The sequence below is a fragment of the Muscardinus avellanarius genome (assembly GCF_963383645.1).
Source record: "Muscardinus avellanarius genome assembly, chromosome: 4".
Taxonomy (NCBI): Eukaryota; Metazoa; Chordata; class Mammalia; order Rodentia; family Gliridae; genus Muscardinus; species Muscardinus avellanarius.
This window is the reverse complement of record NC_137789.1, coordinates 102376828-102399685: the sequence shown is the minus strand read 5'-3', so window position 1 is coordinate 102399685 and position 22858 is coordinate 102376828. Positions and strand designations below refer to the sequence as shown.

Below are 22858 nucleotides of genomic sequence, written 5' to 3'. Positions count from 1 at the left end.
CTGATTTGTGATATCAAACTGGCCCATCCTTATACAGAGAAGAAAAAAAAAAAAAGAGCAAAAATAGAATAAGGTGCCCCTTTTTCTGCACCTGGACAGAGAGGTTATACTTCTACTCTCCACTGCTTCCCCCTCCCTTTTCTCTGTTACTCAGCCTAGGCTGTCTGCACCTGCATTTGGCAGGAAAGTGAGTCATCAGCATAACAACCCAGATAAGAGATCCTATTAAGATCAGAGATTTCAAGCAGTACTCTGGAGGCTGAAACTGGAGGATCACAGGTTCCCATCTCATCTCAGCTACTTAAGTAGTGAGACCTTGTTTCAAAATAAAGAATAAGAGCCAGGTGTGGTTAGGCCCTCCGCAATTCAGAGAGACCTTGTTTTTTGTTTTGTTTTGTTTTGTTTTTGGTGGTACTGGGGGTAGAACCTAAGGGCTTTTCTACCTCTGGGCTATACTCCCAGACCTATTTCATACTTTATTTGGGGGTCTCACTAAGTTGCTGTAAGCCTCACTAAGTAGTTGAGGCTGGCTTTGAACCTGTGTGATCCTCCTGTCTCAGCCTCCCAAGCACTGGGATTACAAGCGTGTGCTACCACGCCCAGCGAGACCGTTTTAAAAATAAAAAAAATAAGGGTGACATCCTTAGCATGGCTGTAGCGGGTAAAATGGCAGATAGAAAGGCAGGAAAGGATAAGCTTGAAAATCTATAGCAGGCTAGAGCTGCTGGAGGACCTGAAGAAGCAGAAAGACCTGTGAAAGCTAAGACTGTTTCTTCCAGTAATGAAGGGGAAAGTTCCAGTCATAGCACTGAGAAGTTATCGGCTGAAGAAGCTGCAGGCCTCTCAATAAAACTTACAATGATCTCCAAGTTTGGACTTGTCATAAGTAGTCAGACAACAAAGAAAGCATCAGCCATATCCATCAAACTTGGATCAAGTAAGCCTAAAGAAGCTGTTCCAAATATTGCTCCAAAACCCCTTTTAGTAGCAGCAGCTTTTTTTTTTTTTTTTTTTAATTGGTGGTACTGGGGTTTCTGGAAGCCCTTCTACCTCCAGGCTATACTCCCAGACCTATTTAATACTTTTTATTTGGAAACAGGGTCTCTTAAGCAAGCCAGCGCGGCTGGCTTCAAACCTGCGTGATCCTCCTGTCTCTGCCTCCCAAGCGCGGGGATTACAAACCTGGGCCACCACGCCCGGCAGTAGCAGCAGCTTTTTAATGAAGATGAAGATAGTGAACCAGAGGAAATGCCTCCAGAAGCAAAGATGAAGATGAAGAATATTGGAAGAGAAACACCAACAGCAGCAGACCAAATTCCTTCAATAAAGGAAACCATGGATTTTTCTGATACTGGAAGCTATAGGAACAAAATATAAAATCTCATCTTGGAAATATACATGGCCAAGGCAATTAAACTATGTGTTCTGAAATTGGGTTGTGGGATGGGTATAAAGTTAAAAGGAAGAGTTTCCTTTTATAAAAATGGTATAAGACTATCTTTGGAGCCACTTTTTTCATTTTTTTTAAGATTGACAGGTACACTAATAAATGAGTTTGAAATTAGAGATAATAAAAAATGGTACCTTTTTAAGAATTGCATATTTTTTTAGACACAGCTATTTGCAAATTAAGAGGGAAGTAAAAAAGGCCAGGCGTGGTGGTGCACACTTGTAATCCCCGCACTTGGGAGGCAGAGACAGGAGGATCGTGCAGGTTCGAAGCCAGCCACACATGCTGGCTTAGGAGACCCTGTTTCAAAAAAAAAAAAAAAAAGAGAAGTAAAAAAGTTGTCTATTTAAAACCGTATACAAAGCCGGGTGTGATGGTGCATACATGCAATCCCAGCATTTGGGAGTCTGAGACCAGAGGCTCACGGTTCCTGGACAGCCTCAGCTACTTAGTGTGGCCCTCCGCAACTTAGTGAGACCCTGTTTCTTTTTTTTTTTTTTTTTTGGTGGTACTGGGGTTCCTGGAAGCCCTTCTACTTCTGGGCTACACTCCCAGACCTATTTTTACATTTTTATTTGGAGACAGGGTCTCCTAAGCCAGCGCGCGCGGCTGGCTTCGAACCTGCGCGATCCTCCTGTCTCTGCCTCCCAAGCGCGGGGATTACAAGCGTGCGCCACCACGCCCAGCAAGTGAGACCCTGTTTCAAAGTAAAACATAAAAAATAGGGCAGGGGTTGTATCTCAGAAGTCAAATGTTCCTGGGTTCCATCCTCAGACCCGCTAAATAAATAAACAAACAAACAAACAAATAAAACCATATAGTTACTCTCCCTCATTACCTAAACTGTCTGGCTCCCAGGAAAAGCCTTAGAGAGAGGAAGTATTGTATTGAGGGGAAAATGTTACTAGACTACTGACTGAAAGTAAATTTAGATGAAATTAAAATACAGCTCTCAGCCCGGTGTGGTGGCGCACGCTTGTAATCCCAGCATTCGGGAGGCTGAGACTGGAAGATTGTGGTTCGCAGATAGCCCCAGCTACTTAGTGAGACCCTGTTTCAAATAAAGAATAAAAAATAGGGCAGGGGATGTAGCTCGGAGGTCAAATGCCTCTGGGTTCCATCCCCAGACTCACACACACACACAAAAAAATACAGCTCTCTTTTTTCTTATGGATATTTGTTTTGTTTGAAGTTATCCTATACTAGATATTGCATTGCTATCAGTGGATGCTTAGCTCTTTAAAAGTGTTTTTTTAAATTTTAATGTGAAGTATCGAGTATTTGAAATAGCCCACTTCACATTGTAATGGGTCTTGTCTCTGTTCATTAGTCTTCAAAGAACATCCATTTGCTACCAAAGTAAATTATTATTATTTTGAATGTGCTTGGTTTTTATTTGTTACTTTCTGTGAGCATTTCCACCAGAAGTTGAGGCAAATCATAAGGAAACTGCTTCTTTTCTTTTTTTTTTTTTTTTTTTTTGGTGGGGGGCGGTACTAGGAATGGAACCCAGGGGCATTCTACCTCCAAGCTACACCCCCAGCTCTATTTTTTATTATTTATTTATTTATTTATTTATTGTGGTACTGGGAGTGGAACCCAGGGGCTTTCTACCTCTGTGCTATACTCCCAGACCTATTTTATACTTTATTTGGAAACAGGGTCTCACTAAGTAGCTGAGGCTGGCTTTGAACCTGCACGATCCTCCTGTCTCAGTCTCCCAAGCGCAGGGATTACAAGTGTGCGTCACCACGCCTGACTCTCCTTAACTTTTGTAAACCATGTTTTGTGGATAATTTCAGTTTTCCCAAAAGGCTGATATATTTCATTACTTTAAAAAACATCAGTGTTGGCCGGGCGTGGTGGCGCACGCTTGTAATCCCCGCGCTTGGGAGGCAGAGACAGGAGGATTGCGCAGGTTCGAAGCTAGCTGCGCGTGCTGGCTCAGGAGACCCTGTTTCCAAATTTTAAAAAATGTAAAAATAGGTCTGGGAGTGTAGCCCGGAGGTAGAAGGGCTTCCAGGAACCCCAGTACCACCAAAAAAAAAACCAAAAAACAAAAAAACAAAAAAAAAAAACATCAGTGTTAATTTTGAGTTAGCAGAGGTAACCAAATGTCATCATTTTGCACTAAGGGATACATCTTTCAATAAAATTATTTAATGCAAAAATAAATTAGTAAATAAGTAAGTCCAACATCATTTTCACTCGTGATTATAATCTACTTAATGCCAAGTACCACTTCAGTTGTTTCTGAAATGGAAGAAGCATAGAAGTACATCTGATATGAAAATGATGTTTCTCTGAGAAAAAAAGTTTAACTTACCTTGTATAAAAACTGAACAGGTAAAACTAAAAATATATAAAGAACACCCAGAAAAGAAATGATGAGAGTCAGAAGGATGAGCATAAAATAAACAATGCAAATAAAAAAAAAAAAAGAAAGGTTCCAAATTAGAATGCGGAAAAATGGAAAGAATGTAGCTCCCACATGAAAAATTACTAGAAAGCAGGATGTGGTGGCACAGGCCTGTAATCCCAGTGCTTGGGAAGCTGAGACAGGAGGACTAGAGGGGTGAGGCCAGCCTCAGCAACTCAGTAACACCCTCAGCAACTTAGTGAGACCCTGTTTCAAAATAAACAATAAAATAGGGTTAGGACCAGGTGTTGTGGTACACCTGTAACTTTAGTACTTGGGAAGCAGATACAGGAGGATCACAGGTTCAAGGACAGCCTCAGCAACTTAGCAAAACTCTTAGCAACCTAGAGACCTTGTTTAAAAAAAGGCAAGAGGTTGAAACCTGAGCTAGAGGTAGAATGTACCTGGGTTCAATCCCTAGTACCAATAAACAACTAACAGAAGCCTGAACAGTTTAGGGACACATAAGGACAGGGATGCATACCATGAAGTCAATGGGGACTGGTCATACAATGGTGGTCCCATAAGATTGTAATGGAACTTGAGAAATTCCCATCATCCAGTGATGTAGCCTTCATAACATTATTGTGCAGTGCATTAACCGTGCATCTGTGGTGATGCTGGTAGGAACTACTGTGTTGCCAGGTGTTTAATAGCACACCACCAACAATTTGAACAGTACATACTACTTGATGATAATAAATAGCTGTTACTGTACATTTTAATTATTATTTTACACTGTACTCCTATCCATTAAAAAATGTTTACTATAATACAGTGTGCTGTGTTACACGAAGAGCAGCCTTAAACATCTTGTGTCTACCAGGTCTCCTGACTGCATCAAATGGCCACATTGAGTGACTGACCTATACTATCTAGCTTTGCATATGTATACGCTATGATGTTTGCACAATGATACATTCTGTTGTTAACCAGACAGATGATTGTAGTAAGAAGAGAGAATTCTGACTATTCCTAACACAAAGAAACAATAAATGTTTAGTTATGGGCATGCTGATTACTCTCATTTTATACATTATACACATGTATACAAATATCCTTTTGTACCTCCATATATATGTGCAATTATGGAGAGAAGCTCTTGGTGAAGCCCAGGTGCAAAGTGAAAGGCTAAAGCTGATGGAACAGCAGGTACAGAGAACTACTCCCTATCATACACACAAGATAATACTCTAGGAAGGTAACCACAGCAACAGCAAACCTAACTCCAACTCAGTATATGACAAGTATGCCCTCACCCCTTGTAAAACTCAAAGTTAGGCATGTTACATGCATGTTCAGCATTCAAGCAAAAGCTATCAGATACCCAAAAGAGGACAAAAACAACCCACTACTTTTTTTTTTTGGGGGGGGTGTCTAGTGATGGAACCCAGGGGCATTTGACCTCTGAGCTACATCCTCTGCCCTGTTTTTTATTCCTTATTTTGAAACATCTCACTAAGTTGCGGAAAGCCTCACTAAGTAGCTGAAGCTGTCCGTGAACCGTGATCCTCCATCCTCTGGTCTCAGCCTCTCGAATGCTGGGATTACAAGTGTGCACCACCACGCCCGGCTAACAACCCACTATTAAGGAACAAAGCAAGCAAAAGAGTGAGATGAGGCCAATAAGAACGAATATGGTGTTTGATAAATCTGACAGGTGGGGTATCTTTGTATACTGGCTGAAGATCTTGCAAATCCATCTCATTGATAGTGAACTATATTCAAATACATGTTATTACACATTTATTTATTTAATTATTGTAAAACTTGGAGCTGAGCATGGTGGTACACACTTATAATCCCAGCACTTGGGAGGCTGAGACAGGAGAATCATGGATTTGAAGCCAGCCTCAACAACTAGCAAGAATCTGTTTCCAAATAAAATATTAAAAAATAGGTCTGGAGTGAGACCCTGGGTATGGTGGTGCATGCTTGTAATTCCAGTACCTGGGAGACTGAGACAGGAGAATCATACAGGTAGGAAGCCAGTCTCAGCTACTGAGTGAGGCTCTCAGCAACTTAGTGAGACCCTGATGCCAAATAAAATATAAAATAGGTCTGGGAGTGTAACCCAGAGGTAGAAAGTCCCTGGGTTTTATCCCCAGTACCACAATCACACACACAAAAGGGTCTGGAGTGTAGGCTGTAGGTACAAGGCCCCTGGGTTCCATCCCCAGTACTAAAAAATAAATAAATAAACAAATAAAATAAAGTAAAACAAGTCAGTAGTGGTAGCACACACTTATAATCCCAGTACTTGGGAGGATGAGACAGGAGGATCACAGGTTCATGGCCAGTCTCAGCTACTTAGTGAGGCTCTCAGCAACTTAGTGAGACCCTGTTTAAAAATAAAGAACAATAAAATAGGGCTGGGTGGGGTTGTAGCTTTCAGGTAGAATACCCCTGTGTTCAATCCCTAGTAAAATAAATAAATAAATAAATAAATAAACAGAACTTGGGTTATAGTATTTTGTCCACAAATTGGGAATTCAAAGAGATTAGGTGTTTTCTTCTATTCATGTACTAAGACAGGTGTGAAACAAGTCTCACCTTCCAACTATCCTTAGGTGTTTTACTCAAATTAAATTATCATCTGCCTTTATATTGACACAAAAAATTAAATTGACAGAATAGTGTTCCTTCTATTGAAAATACCCCCTATACTTTGTTTCCCAAAGAACATCCTCTTGATGGAGAGTTGAATTGACACATTACCTATCACTTTGTCAAGAGAGTCTGGAGAAATGTTGAGAAGAATTTTCTCTATCAGCTTAGATCCTACATGGATGCAAATGTTATGTCTTCCATCAGCTACAGTCATTAAAGCTGGCCTACAAAAAATAAATTGGGAACAGAAGTTAAAAACAGACTCATTAACTGAGGGGAATTAGTATAACAGAGACAAACATGACTCCTAGTCCCTTCACCATGAGGCTAGGCCTGTCCTCCTCTCACTCTTCACTCTTTCCTGTCCCTCCATTCTTTACTTCAGCAAATACAACTTGAGTATCTATTATGTACCATGCATGGTGCTAAATACCAGGTACACACTAGTGACAAGACAAATCAGTTCCTTTTTAAAGAAAGTTAAGAATTTAGTGGAAAAAAAGAAAAAAAGGGTTCTTTACTGTTCATTTCTTTGTGTTTCCTGGCAGTAGTGGGGATCAAATTCAGGTCCTTGCACGCACTAGGCAAGTGTTCTACCATGGAACTTTATCTCCAGCCCTAAGAAAATAAGATTTCTGACAATGGTGCTAAGATGAATCAATGGGAATAAAAGAGTCTTCAAAAATCATACTGGAGCCAGGCGTAGTGGCGCACGTTTGTAATCCCTGCGCTTGGGAGGCTGAGACAGGAGGATCACGTAAGTTTGAAGCCAGCCTCAGCTACTTAGTGAGGCTCTCAGCAACTTAAGTGAAACCCTGTTTCCAAATAAAATATAAAATAGGTCTGGGAGTATAGCCCGGAGGTAGAAAGCCTCTGGGTTCTACCTCCAGTACCACTAAAAAAAAAAAAAAAAAAAAAAAAATCATGCTGGGACAATCAGTCATCCATATAAAAAAATGGACTTCTTTCTTACACCATCCATAAAAATTAACTCAAAGCCAAGTGCAGTGGCCAGAAACTCAGAGGGCTGAAGCAGGAGGATCACAAGTCTAAGACCAGCTTTAGTTACTCAATAAAAATAAGTAAATTAATTAATTAATTAATTAAATAAATAAGGCTGGGGATAAAGCTCAATGGCAGAGCACCCTTGGATCCAATCCCTAGTACTGATTTAAAAACAAAGCAAAACAAAAAAGAAAGGGATGGAGGTGTCATTCAGTGATAGTTCTTGCCTAGAATGCATGAGGCCCTAGGTTCAATCCCTAGTACTACCAAAACAACAACAACAAAAAAAAAAAAAAAAAAAAAAGAAAGAAAGAAATTTAACTCCAAATGGATAATGAACCCAAATGAAAGGGCAAATCTAGCTGGGCGTGGTGGCACACGCTTGTAATCCCCACGCTTGGGAAGCAGAGACAGGAGGATCGCGCAGGTTTGAAGCCAGCAGCGCTGACTTAAGAGACCCTGTTTCCAAATAAAAATATAAAAATAGGTCTGGGAGTGTATCCCAGAGTTAGAAGGGCTTCCAGGAACCCCAGTACCACCAAAAAAAAGGGGGGGGGGCAAATAGTAAAGTTCCATGACCTTGGCTTAAGAATGATACTTTTCTAGCCAGGAGTGGTGGTGCATCCTTTTAATCCCAGTACTTGGGAGGCTAAGACTGGAGGATTGTGCCAAGTTCAAAGCCAGCCTCAGCTCCTTAGTGAGGCTCTCAGCAACTTAGTGAAACCCTGTTTCAAAATAAAATAGAAAATAGGTCTGGGAGTGTGGCCCAGAGGTAGAAAGCCCCTGGGTTCCACTCCCACTACCACCAAAAAAATAAAAATAAAAAAAGAATGAGACCTTTCTTCTAGGTTGTTTTTTGTTGTTGTTTGGTAGTACTGAGGACTGTTTGTAGTACTGGGGCCTGAACCCAGGGGCACTCTACCACTGACCACTGTGCTACACTCCTTACCCTTTTTATTTTTTAATTTTGAGACAGGTTCTTGCCAAATTGCCCAGGCTGGCCTCAAACTTTCAATCCTCCTGCCTCAGCCTCCTAAATAGCTGGGATTATAGGAGTGCAAGACCAGTCTGGCAAGAATGACCCCTTTCTTATATATGACACCAAAAGCACAAGCAACAACAACAACAACAACAAAACCCAGACAATAAAAGGTACTGGCAATAATGTGGAGGCTGTAGCCCTCACAATGCTGGCTAGTAAGAAGGTAAAATGATGTGACAGCTTTGAAAAATAGCTTTGCAGTTCCTCAAATGGTTAAACCATAGAACCCAGAAATCCCACTCTTGGGTTTATACCTGAAAGAAATAAAACCTTATGTTTATACAAAAACATATATATTCACCGCACTGTTTTTTATAATAGCCAAAAACTGAGAAAAAGCCAAATGTCCAACAACTGATGAACAGATAAATAAAAGTGGATTTTATCCATTAAATGAAATATTATTTTGCAATACAAAGAAAGGTATCAATATATGCTACAATATGGATGAAAAGTGATAACATTATGCTGAGTAAAAGAGACCAGTCACAAAAGACCACATGCTATATAATTCCACTCATCTCAAACATTCTGGATAGACAAATCTATACTCCCTAAGCCAGGCATGGTGGCCCACACTTGTAATCCCTGTGCTTGGGAGGTTGAGACAGGCGGATCGCACAGGTTTAAAGCCAGCCTCAAATATAGAATAGGTCAGGGAGGTATAGCCCCGAGGTAGAAAGCCCCTGGGTTCCACCCCCAGTACCACCGGGTGAAAAAAGAATCTATACATCCAGAAAGTAGACTGGTAGTTTCAATGTGTTGGTGAGATGATAAATGGGGAGTGATTGCTAATATATGTGAATTCTGGGGTATGATAGAAAACAGGCCTACAACTGGTTATCACGATGGTTGTGCAACTCTGTGAATACACTAGAAGCATTAAATTTTACATTTTAGATGGGGTAGTTTGATTGTATATAAATTCTACCTCAGTAAAAAAATTTAGAAAAGATAATATACAACTAAATATAACTACAAGTTGCAATACATACACATAGGCTACTAACAGAAAATAAAAGAGGGTGGTTAGGAAAATCCTTTCCAATGAGGTGGCATTTTTTTTTTTTTGGTGGTACTGATAGTGGAACCCAGAGGCTTTCTACATCCGGGCTCTACTCCCAGAACTATTTTATACTTTATTTGGAAACAGGGTCTCACTAAGTTTCTGAGGGCCTCACTAAGTAGCTGAGGCTGGCTTGGAACCTGTGTGATCCTCCTGTCTCTGCCTCCCAAGCGCAGGGGTAGGCGGGGTGGAGTGGAATTAAAGCTTGCACCACCACGCCTGGCATGAGGTGGCATTTAAATTAAAACATGAAGAAGCCAGCCTTGTGCCATCAGGCAGAGGGAAGAACACATGAGAAAGTCCTACAGAGAAAAATGTTCAGTGTCTGAGAACAGAAAGAAGGCCAGTGCAGCTGAAGCATGGTGAGGAAAGAAAGAGGCAGAGGAGGCCGCAGGGGCAACAGTGCAATGGAAACCTCTGAAAGGTGATTAGAAGGTATTTACAGCATGGAAGTTGTGCTCATCTAGGCAGAATATACAGAAAGAAGAAATGAAGAGGAGGGGCAAAGACAAGGTCTCAGCCCCACATTTCTTTTTTTTTATATTTTTATTGGTGCAGTATCGTCTCACATCACAATGCAGTTCATAGTGACAGGGGCGCACATGCACTCAGCACTTGGGCTTTCCCGACTCCCTCCCCCCTGCCTCCTTCCCCTATGGGGTGCTGAGATTGCACGCTTGTAATTCCAGTACTTGGGAGGCTGAGACAGGAGAATCGTGTAGGTTCGGAGCTAGCTTCAGCTACTTAGTGAAGCTCTCGGCAACTTAGTGAGATCCTGTTTCCAAATAAAATATAAAATACGTCTGGGAGTATATTCTGGAGGTAGAAAGCCCTTGGGTTCCATCCTAGTACCACCAAAAAAAAAAAAAAAAATCTTGTTATGATGATTCGATGATATCTGCTTTCAAAAACAGTTATTTAAGCCAGGCATGGTGGTGCACACTTGTAATCCCAGCACTTAGGAGGCTTAGACAGGAGGATCGCACAGGTTCAAAGCCAGCCTCAGCTACTAAGTGAGGCTTTCAGCAACTTAGTGAGACCCTGTTTCCAAATAAAGTATAAAATAGGTCTGGAAGTATAGACTGGAGGTAGAAAAGCCCGTGGGTTCCACCCCCAGTACCACCAAATATAAAAAACAAAAAAGTAGGAAGATGGTGACCGAGAAAAGCGGGGCTTAAGAGCCCCGCTAACAACCAATCTCCATTACCACAAAATCAGAGCCTTTCATAGCCAGAAAACACCATCACCAGAGAAACAAAAAAATCACCAGGCTCCAGAGAGAAAGCGGACTGAGAACAGAGCTCAGAGCCACAGAGGAGATACACCAGCCTCACGCCTGAGGACGCGGCAGCAGCGCCATACTGCCGGCGGCAGCGGCGAGTTCACCGGACGGCTACAGCAAGCCGAGGTGAGCCGCTGCGGAACAGCCAGGCAGGATTTCTCAGCGCAGGGAGCATCTAAAGCTCCCAGTGGCTGAGCTCAGCACTCGTTGCAGGGACTCAGAGTGGAACTCAAAACCAAGAAGAAGTAAGCCAGCCTCACGGCCGAGGGCATGACAGCAGTGCCATATTGCCACCGGCGGCAGCAGCACCGAATTCACCAAGTCCAGTACAGCTACATCTGCAAACTCAAGAACAGTGAGTCAAATTGCGGGCCACAGAGGAGAAATCCCAGTACTGTACTCCCTGGGACTTGACCCAGTGGGGAAGGGGCGGTGGCAGAGATATCACACCATAGGAGAACGTGCAACATGACACCCACCATGGTCTAAAGCAGCCTCTATCGACTCCCTGGGTCGGAGACTCTGTGATACAACCCAGTAAAGGAGTAGTGGGGTCTGAGATACTACAGACTCGAGATCCAGAGCACCTTAAGCGAAGTCATAGTGACCCAAGGGAAGAACCCAGAGAAGGCACAAACTTCCGAAATCATGGGAAAGAGGAATAACACTGGAGCAATGAATGCCCACAACGCCACAACATCAGAACCCGATAAAACAGAAAATCAGAGATTTCTAGAAGATCAAATCAGGAAAATAACTGTAGAAATAATAGAGGTGCTTCGAAAAGAATTCAGAGAGAGCCAAAAAGAGATAAAGGATGCAAGTAATGAAGTAAAGGCCTCAATTCAAAGCACAAACAACCGATTAGACCACATGGAGAACAGAATCTCGCTCTTAGAAGATGATCATTCCAAAAATGAACGCATAGTTTCTAATCTAGAAAAAAATATCCGACAGCAGGAATCTGACATTGAAGAAATATGGGCCCATTTTAAGAGAGCTAACCTAAGAATAACTGGAATAGAGGAGAGAAAAGAAAGTGAAACCAAAGGGATCAACAATCTCTTCAAGGAAGTAATAGCAGAAAATTTTCCAAACATAGAGCAAGAGGTTGATACACAGGTCCAGGAAACTTATAGAACTCCCTTTAGACAGGATCGGAGAAGAGGATCCCCACGCCACATAATTGTCAAAATGACCAATGTGGAAGCCAAGCAGAGAATCTTAAAGGCAACAAAAACAAAGGGCCAAGTGACATTCAGAGGCAAACCAATTAGAATCACTCCAGACTTCCCAAACCAAGTCATGAGAGCCAGAAGGGCTTGGAGTAACATATTCCAAACTCTGAAAGAAAACAACTTCCAGCCAAAAATTTCCTACCCAGCAAAACTTTCTATCAAATTAGATGGGGAAATAAGAAGCTTCCACGACAAACAGAAACTGAAGGAATTTATGTCTTCAAAACCAGCACTAGAGAAAATACTCAAAGAGATTAACTACAAAGAAGAAATAGGTAACACACAGCAGAACCAGAGAAACAAGAGTTTCCATCCAACAGTCAACTAAGATTGGTTATCTGTGGAAATTCATTACTTATGTTAGTCTTTTACCTATCTCTAAATGGTATTGTTTGCCTTTATTGTTGTTAATTTTTAGGATTTCTAGTTGGAATATTAATATACCTTCAGATATAGCATTTGGAAATATTTTATCCCATTCTATTAGTAACTGTTAATTCTGTTTACATTGTCTTTGGATATACAATATTTTTTTTTATTTTTTAGGGAGTTTGCATACTCTTCTGTTGCCTGTGCCATTGAAATCATATCCAAGAAATCACTGTCAATTTCAATGTTGTGAGGTTTTATGACCCAGATTTTCTTCTAAAAGTTTATAGTCTTAAAATTTATATTTAGGTCTTTTATCTATTTTGAGTTAATACTTGTATGTGGGATTAGGTAAGGGTCCAATTTTATTTTTTCCATGTAATTTATTATTTTTCAACAATATTTAGTTAAAAGATTATTATTTCCACCACCAAATGTTCGTGGAAACCTTGTCAAAAATAACTTGACAATATAGGGAAGAATTTAGCTCTAGGCTTTTATTTAACTCCAATGGTTTATATATCTGCCTTTAGAACAGTACTACACTGTTTCAATTATTGTAGCTTTATATGGTTTGAAATCAGAAAATATATATCTTCTAGCTTTGTTCTTTTTCAAGATCGTTTTGGGTATCTAGAATCCATATTCCATATTAGGATAGATTTTTTTCTGAAAAATAAATATATAAATATATGATAGTTTCACCTAAAAAAATAGAAAAAAAAATTCTCTGGTAAGAAAGAAAGCAAAAAGAAATATTGAAATGTTATCTTTAAGTCATCAAAAACTTGGTATCAGACAAATGAAACTGGTATGTGAGATTATCATTTTTAATTTGGATAAATTGCTATAATACTAGATGTCAACCACTAAGCCAAGCATGGGAAGGAGGGATGGGGAGAGAATGGGGTGGGGATTTGGTGGGGGCTGACTGGGTGATGTGTGCATGTATGTCTACAAAAGTTTGTATCCCACTATGATGTATGAATACAGTACACCAATAAAAATAAATAAATAAATAAATAAATAGTAAAAAATAAAAATAAAAAACAGCTATTTACTATTCAAGGAAACATTTTTATTCTCTTGAGTTAGCTCTCGTTAGTTTCTGTTAGAAAGCAAGGTTAATATATGTATTTAGCTATTTTTAGTCCTACAATAATAAATACTTTTCATCAAATTGGCCTGCTTTGTTGTCTTACCTATAGTATGTTTTTTTCTTGGCTAATGGCAAGCAGCTAAGACATTGTTTGTAGATCTTATTCTCATCCATTTCTAGTTCCAATCCACACTGTGCACAGCCAGTATATATGAAGTTGGGAAGAGAGGAGAAGATACTCTTCAGAGAACTGCGAGCATTTAGCGCTACCTTCAAAGCTGTTCCAACAGAAAATATCAGCTCTAAAATTTGGGCTTTAATCAGAATTTCTCCTTTAAAAGAGAAACAAAAAACATAAATTATTGGACTCGAATTATAACTTTAATTTACAAACATGGCTAATGCTATGTTTGATTTACAGTCACTTAAAGAATCCACCGAGGTCTTGTTCTTGGTCTTTCCTCTTCCTGGATAATCTCCCTCACAGCTTCAGTACTGACTCTAGGATCTAACAGGGCTCTCTCTCCCTGAGTGAAGACTGATTTATCTAATCTGGCTGAACAGGTGGATATTATGACCCATCCTCTGGAGTCATACAAAATAAGTTTAATCCTTCTTTTAGGAGAAGTCCCTTCAAATACTTGAAACAAGTTGACATGCCCTCTCTCACTGCCCTGTCAACCATCTTCATAATTGATCACAGTCAAAACCAAATCTGTAAGGTGGGCTATTCTATTCTCTACCCTGTCTGAAATAGCTCCTCCTCCTTCTCCTCCTCTTCCTCCTTCTCCTCCTCCCCCTTCTTCTTTCTAGTTTCTTGATGAAATCCACATCCATGCTCTGGGCGTGGGTCACATGAGCACCTGCTGTCCTCACTTACCAATTTGTCTCCTGTGACTCACTGGAACATTAAGCATGCTCACTGACTATAAATAGCTCATTCATTCCATTAAACAAATACTGAATGTCTACATTTGTCAGACATTCTTTTTTCCTAGTTTATCTTTGCTTTCCTGTATACTAGTACGGTCTATGAATTTACCTGAGTATTTGCCTCCTTTCCCCTGCATAATGTTTAAAGGCTTCTTTAAGCTTTCAAAGAGCCGCTCAAAAAGAGGGAACAAGCCGGGCGTGGTGGTGTGGTGGCGCACACTTGTAATCCCCGCGCTTGGGAGGCTGAGACAGGAGGATCGTGCAGGTTTGAAGCCAGCTTCAGCTGGCTTAATAGACCCTGTTTCCAAATAAAATATAAAATAGGTCTGGGAGTGTATCCCAGAGGTAGAAGCCCCCTGAGTTCAATCCCCAGTACCACAAAAAAAAAAAAAAAGAAAGAAAGAAAAAAAGAAAAGAGGGAACAATCCCTAGGGCTCACAAACATTGGAAAAAAGAAAGTCTCATTATCAGTGACCAATTTCTCCTTTTTTTTTTCAATATAAGGTTTGAACCCAGAGGCATTCTACCTCCAAGGTACACCCCAGCACTAATTTTTATTCTCTATTTTGAAATAGGGTCTCACTAAGTTGCAGAGGGCCTCACTAAGTAGCTGAGGCTGGCCGTAAACCTGTGATCCTCCTTTCTCAGCCTCCCAAGTACTGAGAGTACAAATGTTACTACCAGACCTAGCTCAGTGGCCTCAATTTCTACTTTCAATAAGAAGTAAAACCCAAATAAGCAGAAGCCAGGAAATAATATACAGAAACTAGAGAAAAAAGTAATAAAATTAAAAACAACACACACAAAAAAACAGTGAAGTTAAGAGGTGGTAATAGCCAGATATGGTAGCACATGCCTTTTAGGAAGCTAAGATAGGAGGAACATTCAAGGCCAGCCTAAGCAACCTAGTGAGACCCTGTTTCAAAATAAAATATAAAATGAACTGGGGTGAAATGCCCCTGGGTTGAATCCCTATTAACATACACACACACACACACACACACACACACACACACACAGATTAAACATATACCTACCATATAATTCACTTATGTATTCCACTCTTAGATACTTAAGATTTTTTTTGTGTGTGGTACTGAAGATGGAACACAGGGGCATTCTATCTCCAAGCTACACCCCACAACCCTATTTTTTATTCTTTATTTTGAAACAGGGTCTCACTGAGTTGCAAAGGGTCTCACTAAGTAGCTGAGGCTGTCCAGGAACTGCAATTCTCCTGTCTCAGCCTTCTGAATGCTGGGATTACAAGCATGTGCTCGACTTTTTAACTCAAGATTTTTTTAAAGTATGTCTAAATAAAGCCACATATGTGAATATTTATAGAAGCTTTATTTGTAATAGTTAAGATAATGGAAACAACCCAAATGAACATATGAAAAAATAAATACATTCACACAATAGAATAAAAAGGAATGAACAAGTAATATGAACAATAGCATGTGTACATCTCAAAAGAATTTGCTTCCTGAGAGATGTCAAACAGTATATATACTATATGATTCCATTTATTTTAAAAGTCAGAAAATTCAAACTAAAACCTAGTGATATAAAGCAGATTAATGGTTGCCTGAAAAGGTCAGGAGCAAGCATGAGAGTAAAAGAGAGATTACAAAAAAGTAAAAGAGACACTATTTTGACTGTGGTGACAGTTTCATGGGCTTCATGTCAAAATTCACATAAGTAAGTGCAGTTTCACTGTAATAAAAATTACACTCCAAAACCCTATTAAAGTTGGTTTTTTTTTAAGCTAACACTCTCTAAACCACATTTGAAAAGCACTGACTCTGAAATATGGTATAACTCTTATTTTTTTATTTTATTTTATTTTATTTTTTTAGGTATTTGGGATTGAACCTAAGGGTTTTCTATCTCTGAACTATACCTCAGTCCTATTTTTTTTTTTTCAGGTCTGGGGTTGGAACCCGGGGGAATTTGACCTCCGAGCCACATCTCCTGCCCTATTTTTATTCTTTATTTTGAAACAGGGTCTCACTAAGTCGTGGAGGACCTCACTAAGTAGCTGAGGCTGTCCACGAACCACAATCCTCTGTTTCCAGCTTCCAGAATGCTGGGATTTTAAGTGTGCACCACCATGCCCGGCTTTCCTTTTTTTTTTTTTTTTTTTTTTGGTGGTACCGGGGTTCTTGGAAACCCTTCTATCTCTGGGCTATACTCCTATACTCCCAGGCCTATTTTACATTTTTATTTGGAAACAAGGTCTCTTAAGCCAGAGAGGCTGGCTTCAAACCAGTGCGATCCTCCTGTCTCTGCCTCCCAAACACGGGGATTAGAAACTTAGAACCCATGCACCACCATGCCTGGCCCTATTTTTTTTTTTTTTTTGAAACAGGGTCTCTGTAAGTTGTTGAGGGCCTCACTAAGTAGCTGAGGCTGGCCCTGAACCTGTGATCATCTGTCTCAGCCTCCCAAGTACTAGGATTGCAGGCATGCACCACCTCGCCCGACATCTACGACTTTTAAAGTTATGTGAAGGCATCAAAAAGGGAGGCATAACATTAGTTTGAAAAACCCAGAAACACACCATGTGTGATGGTGCACACCTGTAATCCAAGTACTTGGGAGGCTGAGACAGGAGGATTGTAGGTTCAAGAAAGAGCCTCAGCAACTTAGCAGAGCCCTCCGCAACTAAGTGAGACCCTGTTTCAAAATAAAAAATAGTGTGGTGGCAGGCTTGTAATCCCCGCACTTGGGAGGCAGAGACAGGAGGATTGTGCAGGTACTCGGAGACTTAAGAGATCCTGTTTCCAAATAAAAAATATAAAAATAGGTCTAGAAGTGTATCCTGGAGGTAAAAGGGTTTCCAGGAACCCCAGTACTACCAAAATAAATAAATAAATAAATAAATAAGTAAGTAAATAAATAAATAAATAAATATAAAAAATAAAATAGGGCTGGCGGTGTAGCTCTGAGATAGAATGCCCCAGTTCAATCCCCAATACCACAATTAAAAAAAAAAAAATCCCAGAAATGTACTTGAGAACTTGAGCAGCAAGTTATCTCCTCTGAGTTTTAGCTTATTTCATTTTGGACCAGATATTTTTTATTAAAAATTATAAGAGTAATATTATTTCACTTAAGCTATATATAGAATTTCATAAAATTTAAAACCATATAAAAATTCATCCTGTAATCCTAGTACACAGGAGGCTGAGACAGAAGGGTCATGGTTATAGGCTCAAGGTCACCACATGGTAACTTAGTGAGAGAACCTGTTTCAAAATAAAACATAAAATAGGGCTGGGATGTAGCTCAGAGGAAGGATCCCTGCTGGGTTCAATCTTCAATACCACTGAGGTAGGAGCCTAAGATGACAACTGCCCTGTACCCACCACTTGGAGCCTAAGGTGCACACCTGACACATGGGAACAGTTACAGAAAATGAGATTGGGGGAAGGGGGAGAAAGTGTTCCTTATAATTACAAATTAATTTCAAAGGATTAGAGACAGTGTTAGATGAATTAAGTTCTTACTTCAGAAACCCCCTATGAACTAAGTTTCCTGAGAGACCCTGATCTGGCCAGATAAGCTACCATAACCCTCTGACCACACCTGATCAGTTACCTGAGAGACCTGTCCCCTTGGCCAAGCAGTGAAAGGGATATTCCCCACTAATCCAGGCCAATTACCTGGCTGCAGGACCCCCTCCCATGGGACTCTAGCCAATTAGGTCAAAGGGCGTTTCTCCTAGCCTATTAGCCCCCAATATGTAACCCAAGCCCCTATATAACACTGACCCCAGCATGCGTGCTCTCTCTCTCTTTCTCTCTCTCTCCCTTTATTCTTCTTTCTCTCTCTCTCTCTCTCTCTCTCTCTCTCTCTCTCTCTCTCTCTCTCTCTCTCTCTCTCTGTTTCTTCCTTTCATACTGGCCCCTCCAATAAATCTCTTGGCTACAAGATGGTCTCTGGTGTGGTCAAACTTTGGCCTTTCAGGCAGAAAGCGAAGAAGCTGTCAATTTCTGGTTCAGCTATTTGAAAAAGTCTATAATAAGTCTTTATAGTCAATTATATATATATATATTTCTCACAAATGGTAACATTGCTGCTTATATTAAAACTAGACATATATCAAGCATATAAAGATCTTACCTGAACACTTATTCTTTAGGTGAGTTGCTAAATCTGACATCTTGACAAAGGAAGGTACAAGTTTTTGAAATTTTGTTTTAAATGTAATTGCCCTTATATCATCATCAAACAGACATTCACAAGATGACCATGATGTTGTATGCAATTCTAGGGTTTCTAGTATGCAATTGCGCTGAACAAAAAGATATCTGAATTCCCAAATATAACCTTAAACAAAAACAAACAGACACAAAGTCACTAAAAGGGAAAATTTTTAGTCTCAGAATCAGATTAAACAGATTTCTCTAATTAAATCAATTAAATACAAACTTTTACCATAAAAGAATTTGGGGTAAAAAGATTAAAAAGTCAAGCCAGGCTTGTGATGCATGCCTATGTCAGAGACAGGAATATTGCAGGTTTGGGACCAGCCTTCACAACTTAGGAAGATTCTCAACAATCTAGTGAGACCCTGCTTCAAAACAAAAAGTAAAAGTACTGAGGGTGCAGCTTGGAGGTGTAGACTGCCCTGGGGTCAATTCCAAGGAAGGGAGGAAAGGAAGTGAGGGAGGGAGGAAGGAAAAAAAAAGGGAAAAGGAAAGAAAAGGAAAGAAGAGAAGAAGGCAGGGTGGGAGGAAGGGAGGGAGGAAGAGGATAGAATGAGAAAGATAATTTTAATAAATATTTTTCTTTTTTTTTTCTTTTTGCAGTACTGGGGATGGAACCCAGGGGCATTCTACTTCAGAGCTACACTCCCAGCCCTATATTTTATTCTTTATTTTGAAATAGGGTCTCAATGAGTTGAAAACAACCTAAGTAGCTGAGGCTCTCTGCAAACTCGGATCCTCCTGTCTCAGCCTCCCAAATGCTGGGATTACAAGCATGCGCCGCTACACCCGGCTCTAATAAATATTTTTCTTTTTTTTTTTTTGTGGTACTGGGGGTGGAACCCAGAGGCTTTCTATCTCAGGGCTATACTCCCAGATCCATTTTATATTTTATTTGGAAACAGGGTCTCACTAAGTTGCTTAGAGCCTCACTAAGTAGCTGAGGCTGGCTTCGAACCTGTGCAATCCTCCTGTCTCAGCCTCCCAAGCGTGGGGATTACAAGCGTGCGCCACCACACCCAGCTCTAATAAATATTTTTCTAATGATTTCCTAACAGTCATCACTTATTTATTTATTTATTTATTTTTATTTAATTTTGCAGTACTGAGAATGGAACCCAGGGACATTCCACCTCCAAGCCACACCTCCAGTTCTATTTTTTTTTTTTTAATTCTTTACTTTGAAACAGGGTTTCACTGAGTTGCAAAGGGCCTCACTAAGTAGCTGAGGCTGTCCTCGAACCGCCATGCTCTTGTCTCAGCCTCCCAAATGCTGGAATTACAAGTGTGCACCACCACACCCAGCCTAAACAGTCATCATTATAATGCATTATAGAGTAGCAAATTCTCATTTTGATATCTTCAGGCAAAGATTTTGTAAAACTAGGAGGTTTTTTTTAGAGGGATATTGAAATGGACACAGGTAAGCACTGTTTCAACCTTAGGTATATTACTTCACTAACTTTTCCAGAATATCAATAACAAAAATGCATTTAGAAACAGTAGTACCGATTTTTAATTATCTCAGTTAAAATTATAATTTGTGTGTGTGTGGGGGTACTGGGGGTGGAACCCAGGGGCTTTTCTATCTCCAGGCTATATTCCCAGACCTTTTTTATACTTTATTTGGAAACAGGGTCTCACTAAGTTGCTGAGAGCCTCACTCAGTAGCTGAGGCTGACTTCGAAATCTGTGCGATCCTCCTGTCTAGTTCCCAAGCGCTGGGATTACAAGCGTGCGCCACCACGCCCAGCAAATTTCTAATTTTTAAGCCACAGTAGCACAGATAGATGATAGATAGATAGATATAAAGTGTGTGTGTGTGTGTGTGTGTGTGTGTGTGTGTGTGTGTGTGTGTGTAGAGCGAGAGAAAGTCCAGAGGTAGAAGGTCCCTAAATTCCATCCCCAGTACCACAAAAAATCATAAAGAGTGATCTAACAGAGATGATCATGAACATACATGAGGGAGATTTCTGCAAGGATATAAAGTTGACGCCAAGACAGGAAGGAGACATAAATGGAAACACATTCATGATTCTGAGGCTGGAGAAGGTCGGCATATTCAAGTAACAGAAAGGAACTGTATGCCAGGTAGGTCAGTGCATCTGAGGGTGAGAGCTGTATGAGATGAACTGTGATATATTTCTATATTTGAACCACAAATTAAGGATATAAATGGGTTTCAGACCTCCAAGCAGACATAACAGCTTTATACAACATATAATCTTAAGTGCTGAGGCTGCTTGCATTACTCTGTGCTTAGTTAGTTATTTTATGAGATTACTTTATTATGATTTGTCATATTACACTTCTTTTAAATAAATTCAGAAGAATCCTGCATTGGAATGGTGTTTAGTGTTGTATAGATTATTTTAGGTTTAACCAGTTACTCTTTCCTTCCCATCCCCTGACCCCTTGGCACTGAGGATGGAACCCAGAGGCATTTTACCTCTGTGCTACACCTCAGCTCGATTTTTTTTGGTTTTTTGTAGTACTGGGGGTGGAACCCAGGGGATTTCCTACCTCCAGGCTATACCCCCAGACCTATTTTATACTTTATTTGGAAACAGGATCAATCTCACTAAGTTGCTGAGAATCTCACTCAGTAGCTGAGGCTGGCTTCGAACCTGTGCGATCCTCCTGTCTCAGCCTCCCGAGCCTGGGGATTACAAGCGTGCAACACCACACCCGGTTTGGTTTTATTTGTTATTTGGAAACAGGGTCTCTTTGGGTTGCTGAGAGCCTCCTTAAGTTGCCAAGGCTGGCTTTGAACCTGCAATCCTCCTGTCTCAGTCTCCCAAGTACTGGGATTACAAGCATGAGCCACTACACCTGGCTCGTAACCAATTACTCTTAAGTATAATTTATGAATCAGATGTAGTGGTGCACACTTGTACAGCCAGCCTCAGCTACTCAGTAAGTCCCTCTGAAAATTAGTGAGACCCTTTTTTAATATAAAGAATAAAAAAATAGGACTGAGGGTATAGTTTGGAGCCAGAATGCCCCTGAGTTCAATCCCCAGTACCCCCCCACAGTATAATTTATGTCCTTAGTTTACCCTCATTAGGACCTAAACTGCAACCAAACATTGCTGTATATAAAGCATTCCAAGTTCCTACTAGCATTGTGTATTTCAAAGGAATGTAAATTGGGGATTTCTTATTTTTCTTCCCAAAAACATCAATGCCATTATCTCTAGTATTCAATAATGACTGGTCAGTAATCACTTTGATTATATCATCTAAATGTTAGTTATCTTTGGGAGAAAGTAAAACCTAGTACAGATATGAATACATAGCCCCAAGAAACACTAAATAAGTAGCCAGAATGCTAACAATTTCTTTTTCTTTCTTTTTTCCTTTTTGGTCATACTGGGGATTAAATCCAGGTGCATTCTACCTCCTAGCTACACCCCCGGCCCTATTTTATTTTTATTTTGAAAGAAGATCTCAGTTGTAAAGGGCCTAAGTAGTTGAGGCTGGCTGTGAATTTATGATCCTATCTTGACCTTTCAAGTACTGGGATTACAAGTGTGCACCACCATGCCAGGAAAATGCTAGTAATTTCTGAAAGTAGAAACAATTACTTAAACTATCCTTAAAAATTGGTATTTCCTAATTAAAATAATTATCCTGAGATATTGAAATGAATGTTAAAACTAAAAACAATGGTGTAAATGAATGTAAGCTAAATTAAGGAATGAGCAAACAACTACAGTCAGGTCCCTACATTAAATTTAATTAATTAATTAATTAATTTATTTATTTATTTTTGCAGTACTGGAGATTGGACCTAGAGGCATTCTCCCTCCAAGCTATACCCCCAGCCCTATTATTTTTAATTCTTTATTTTGAAACAGGGTCTCACTAAGTTGCAGAGGGCCTAAGTAAATGAGGCTGCCCATGAAACTGTAATCCTCTTTTCTCAGCCTCCCAAGTACTGGGATTACAAGTGTATGAGACCATGCCTGGCTCCTAAGTTTTTAATATTAACCTAAATACCATAGTATCATCTAGAGATAACTATAATTTTTCTTCTTTACTAAATAACTATCAACTTTAAAAAGACATTCATTCACACGCAGCATGGAGCAATCTGCTTTGCTAAAGGCCCCTTTTACCCCTGACCTAC

At 40.1% G+C, this 22858-nt stretch overlaps 1 protein-coding gene and 1 pseudogene across 2 annotated transcripts in view; one reads left to right on the top strand and one right to left on the bottom strand.

Moving 5' to 3' along the window:
- The window catches only part of SHLD2 (shieldin complex subunit 2), a gene marked incomplete at both ends in the record, with an annotated part of 39469 nt that overhangs the window by 1440 nt on the left and 15171 nt on the right, over positions 1-22858 (bottom strand). Inside the window, 3 exons of the mRNA XM_080694792.1 lie at positions 6588-6703; positions 13684-13912; positions 18642-18848. Coding sequence (XP_080550918.1) covers positions 6588-6703; positions 13684-13912; positions 18642-18848 — 552 coding nt within the window. The remainder of the gene's footprint in view (positions 1-6587; positions 6704-13683; positions 13913-18641; positions 18849-22858) is intronic.
- LOC308261885 (PEST proteolytic signal-containing nuclear protein-like) lies at positions 667-1415 on the top strand (annotated as a pseudogene). The gene is made up of 2 exons: positions 667-937; positions 1232-1415. The product of its transcript is annotated as a PEST proteolytic signal-containing nuclear protein-like (transcript).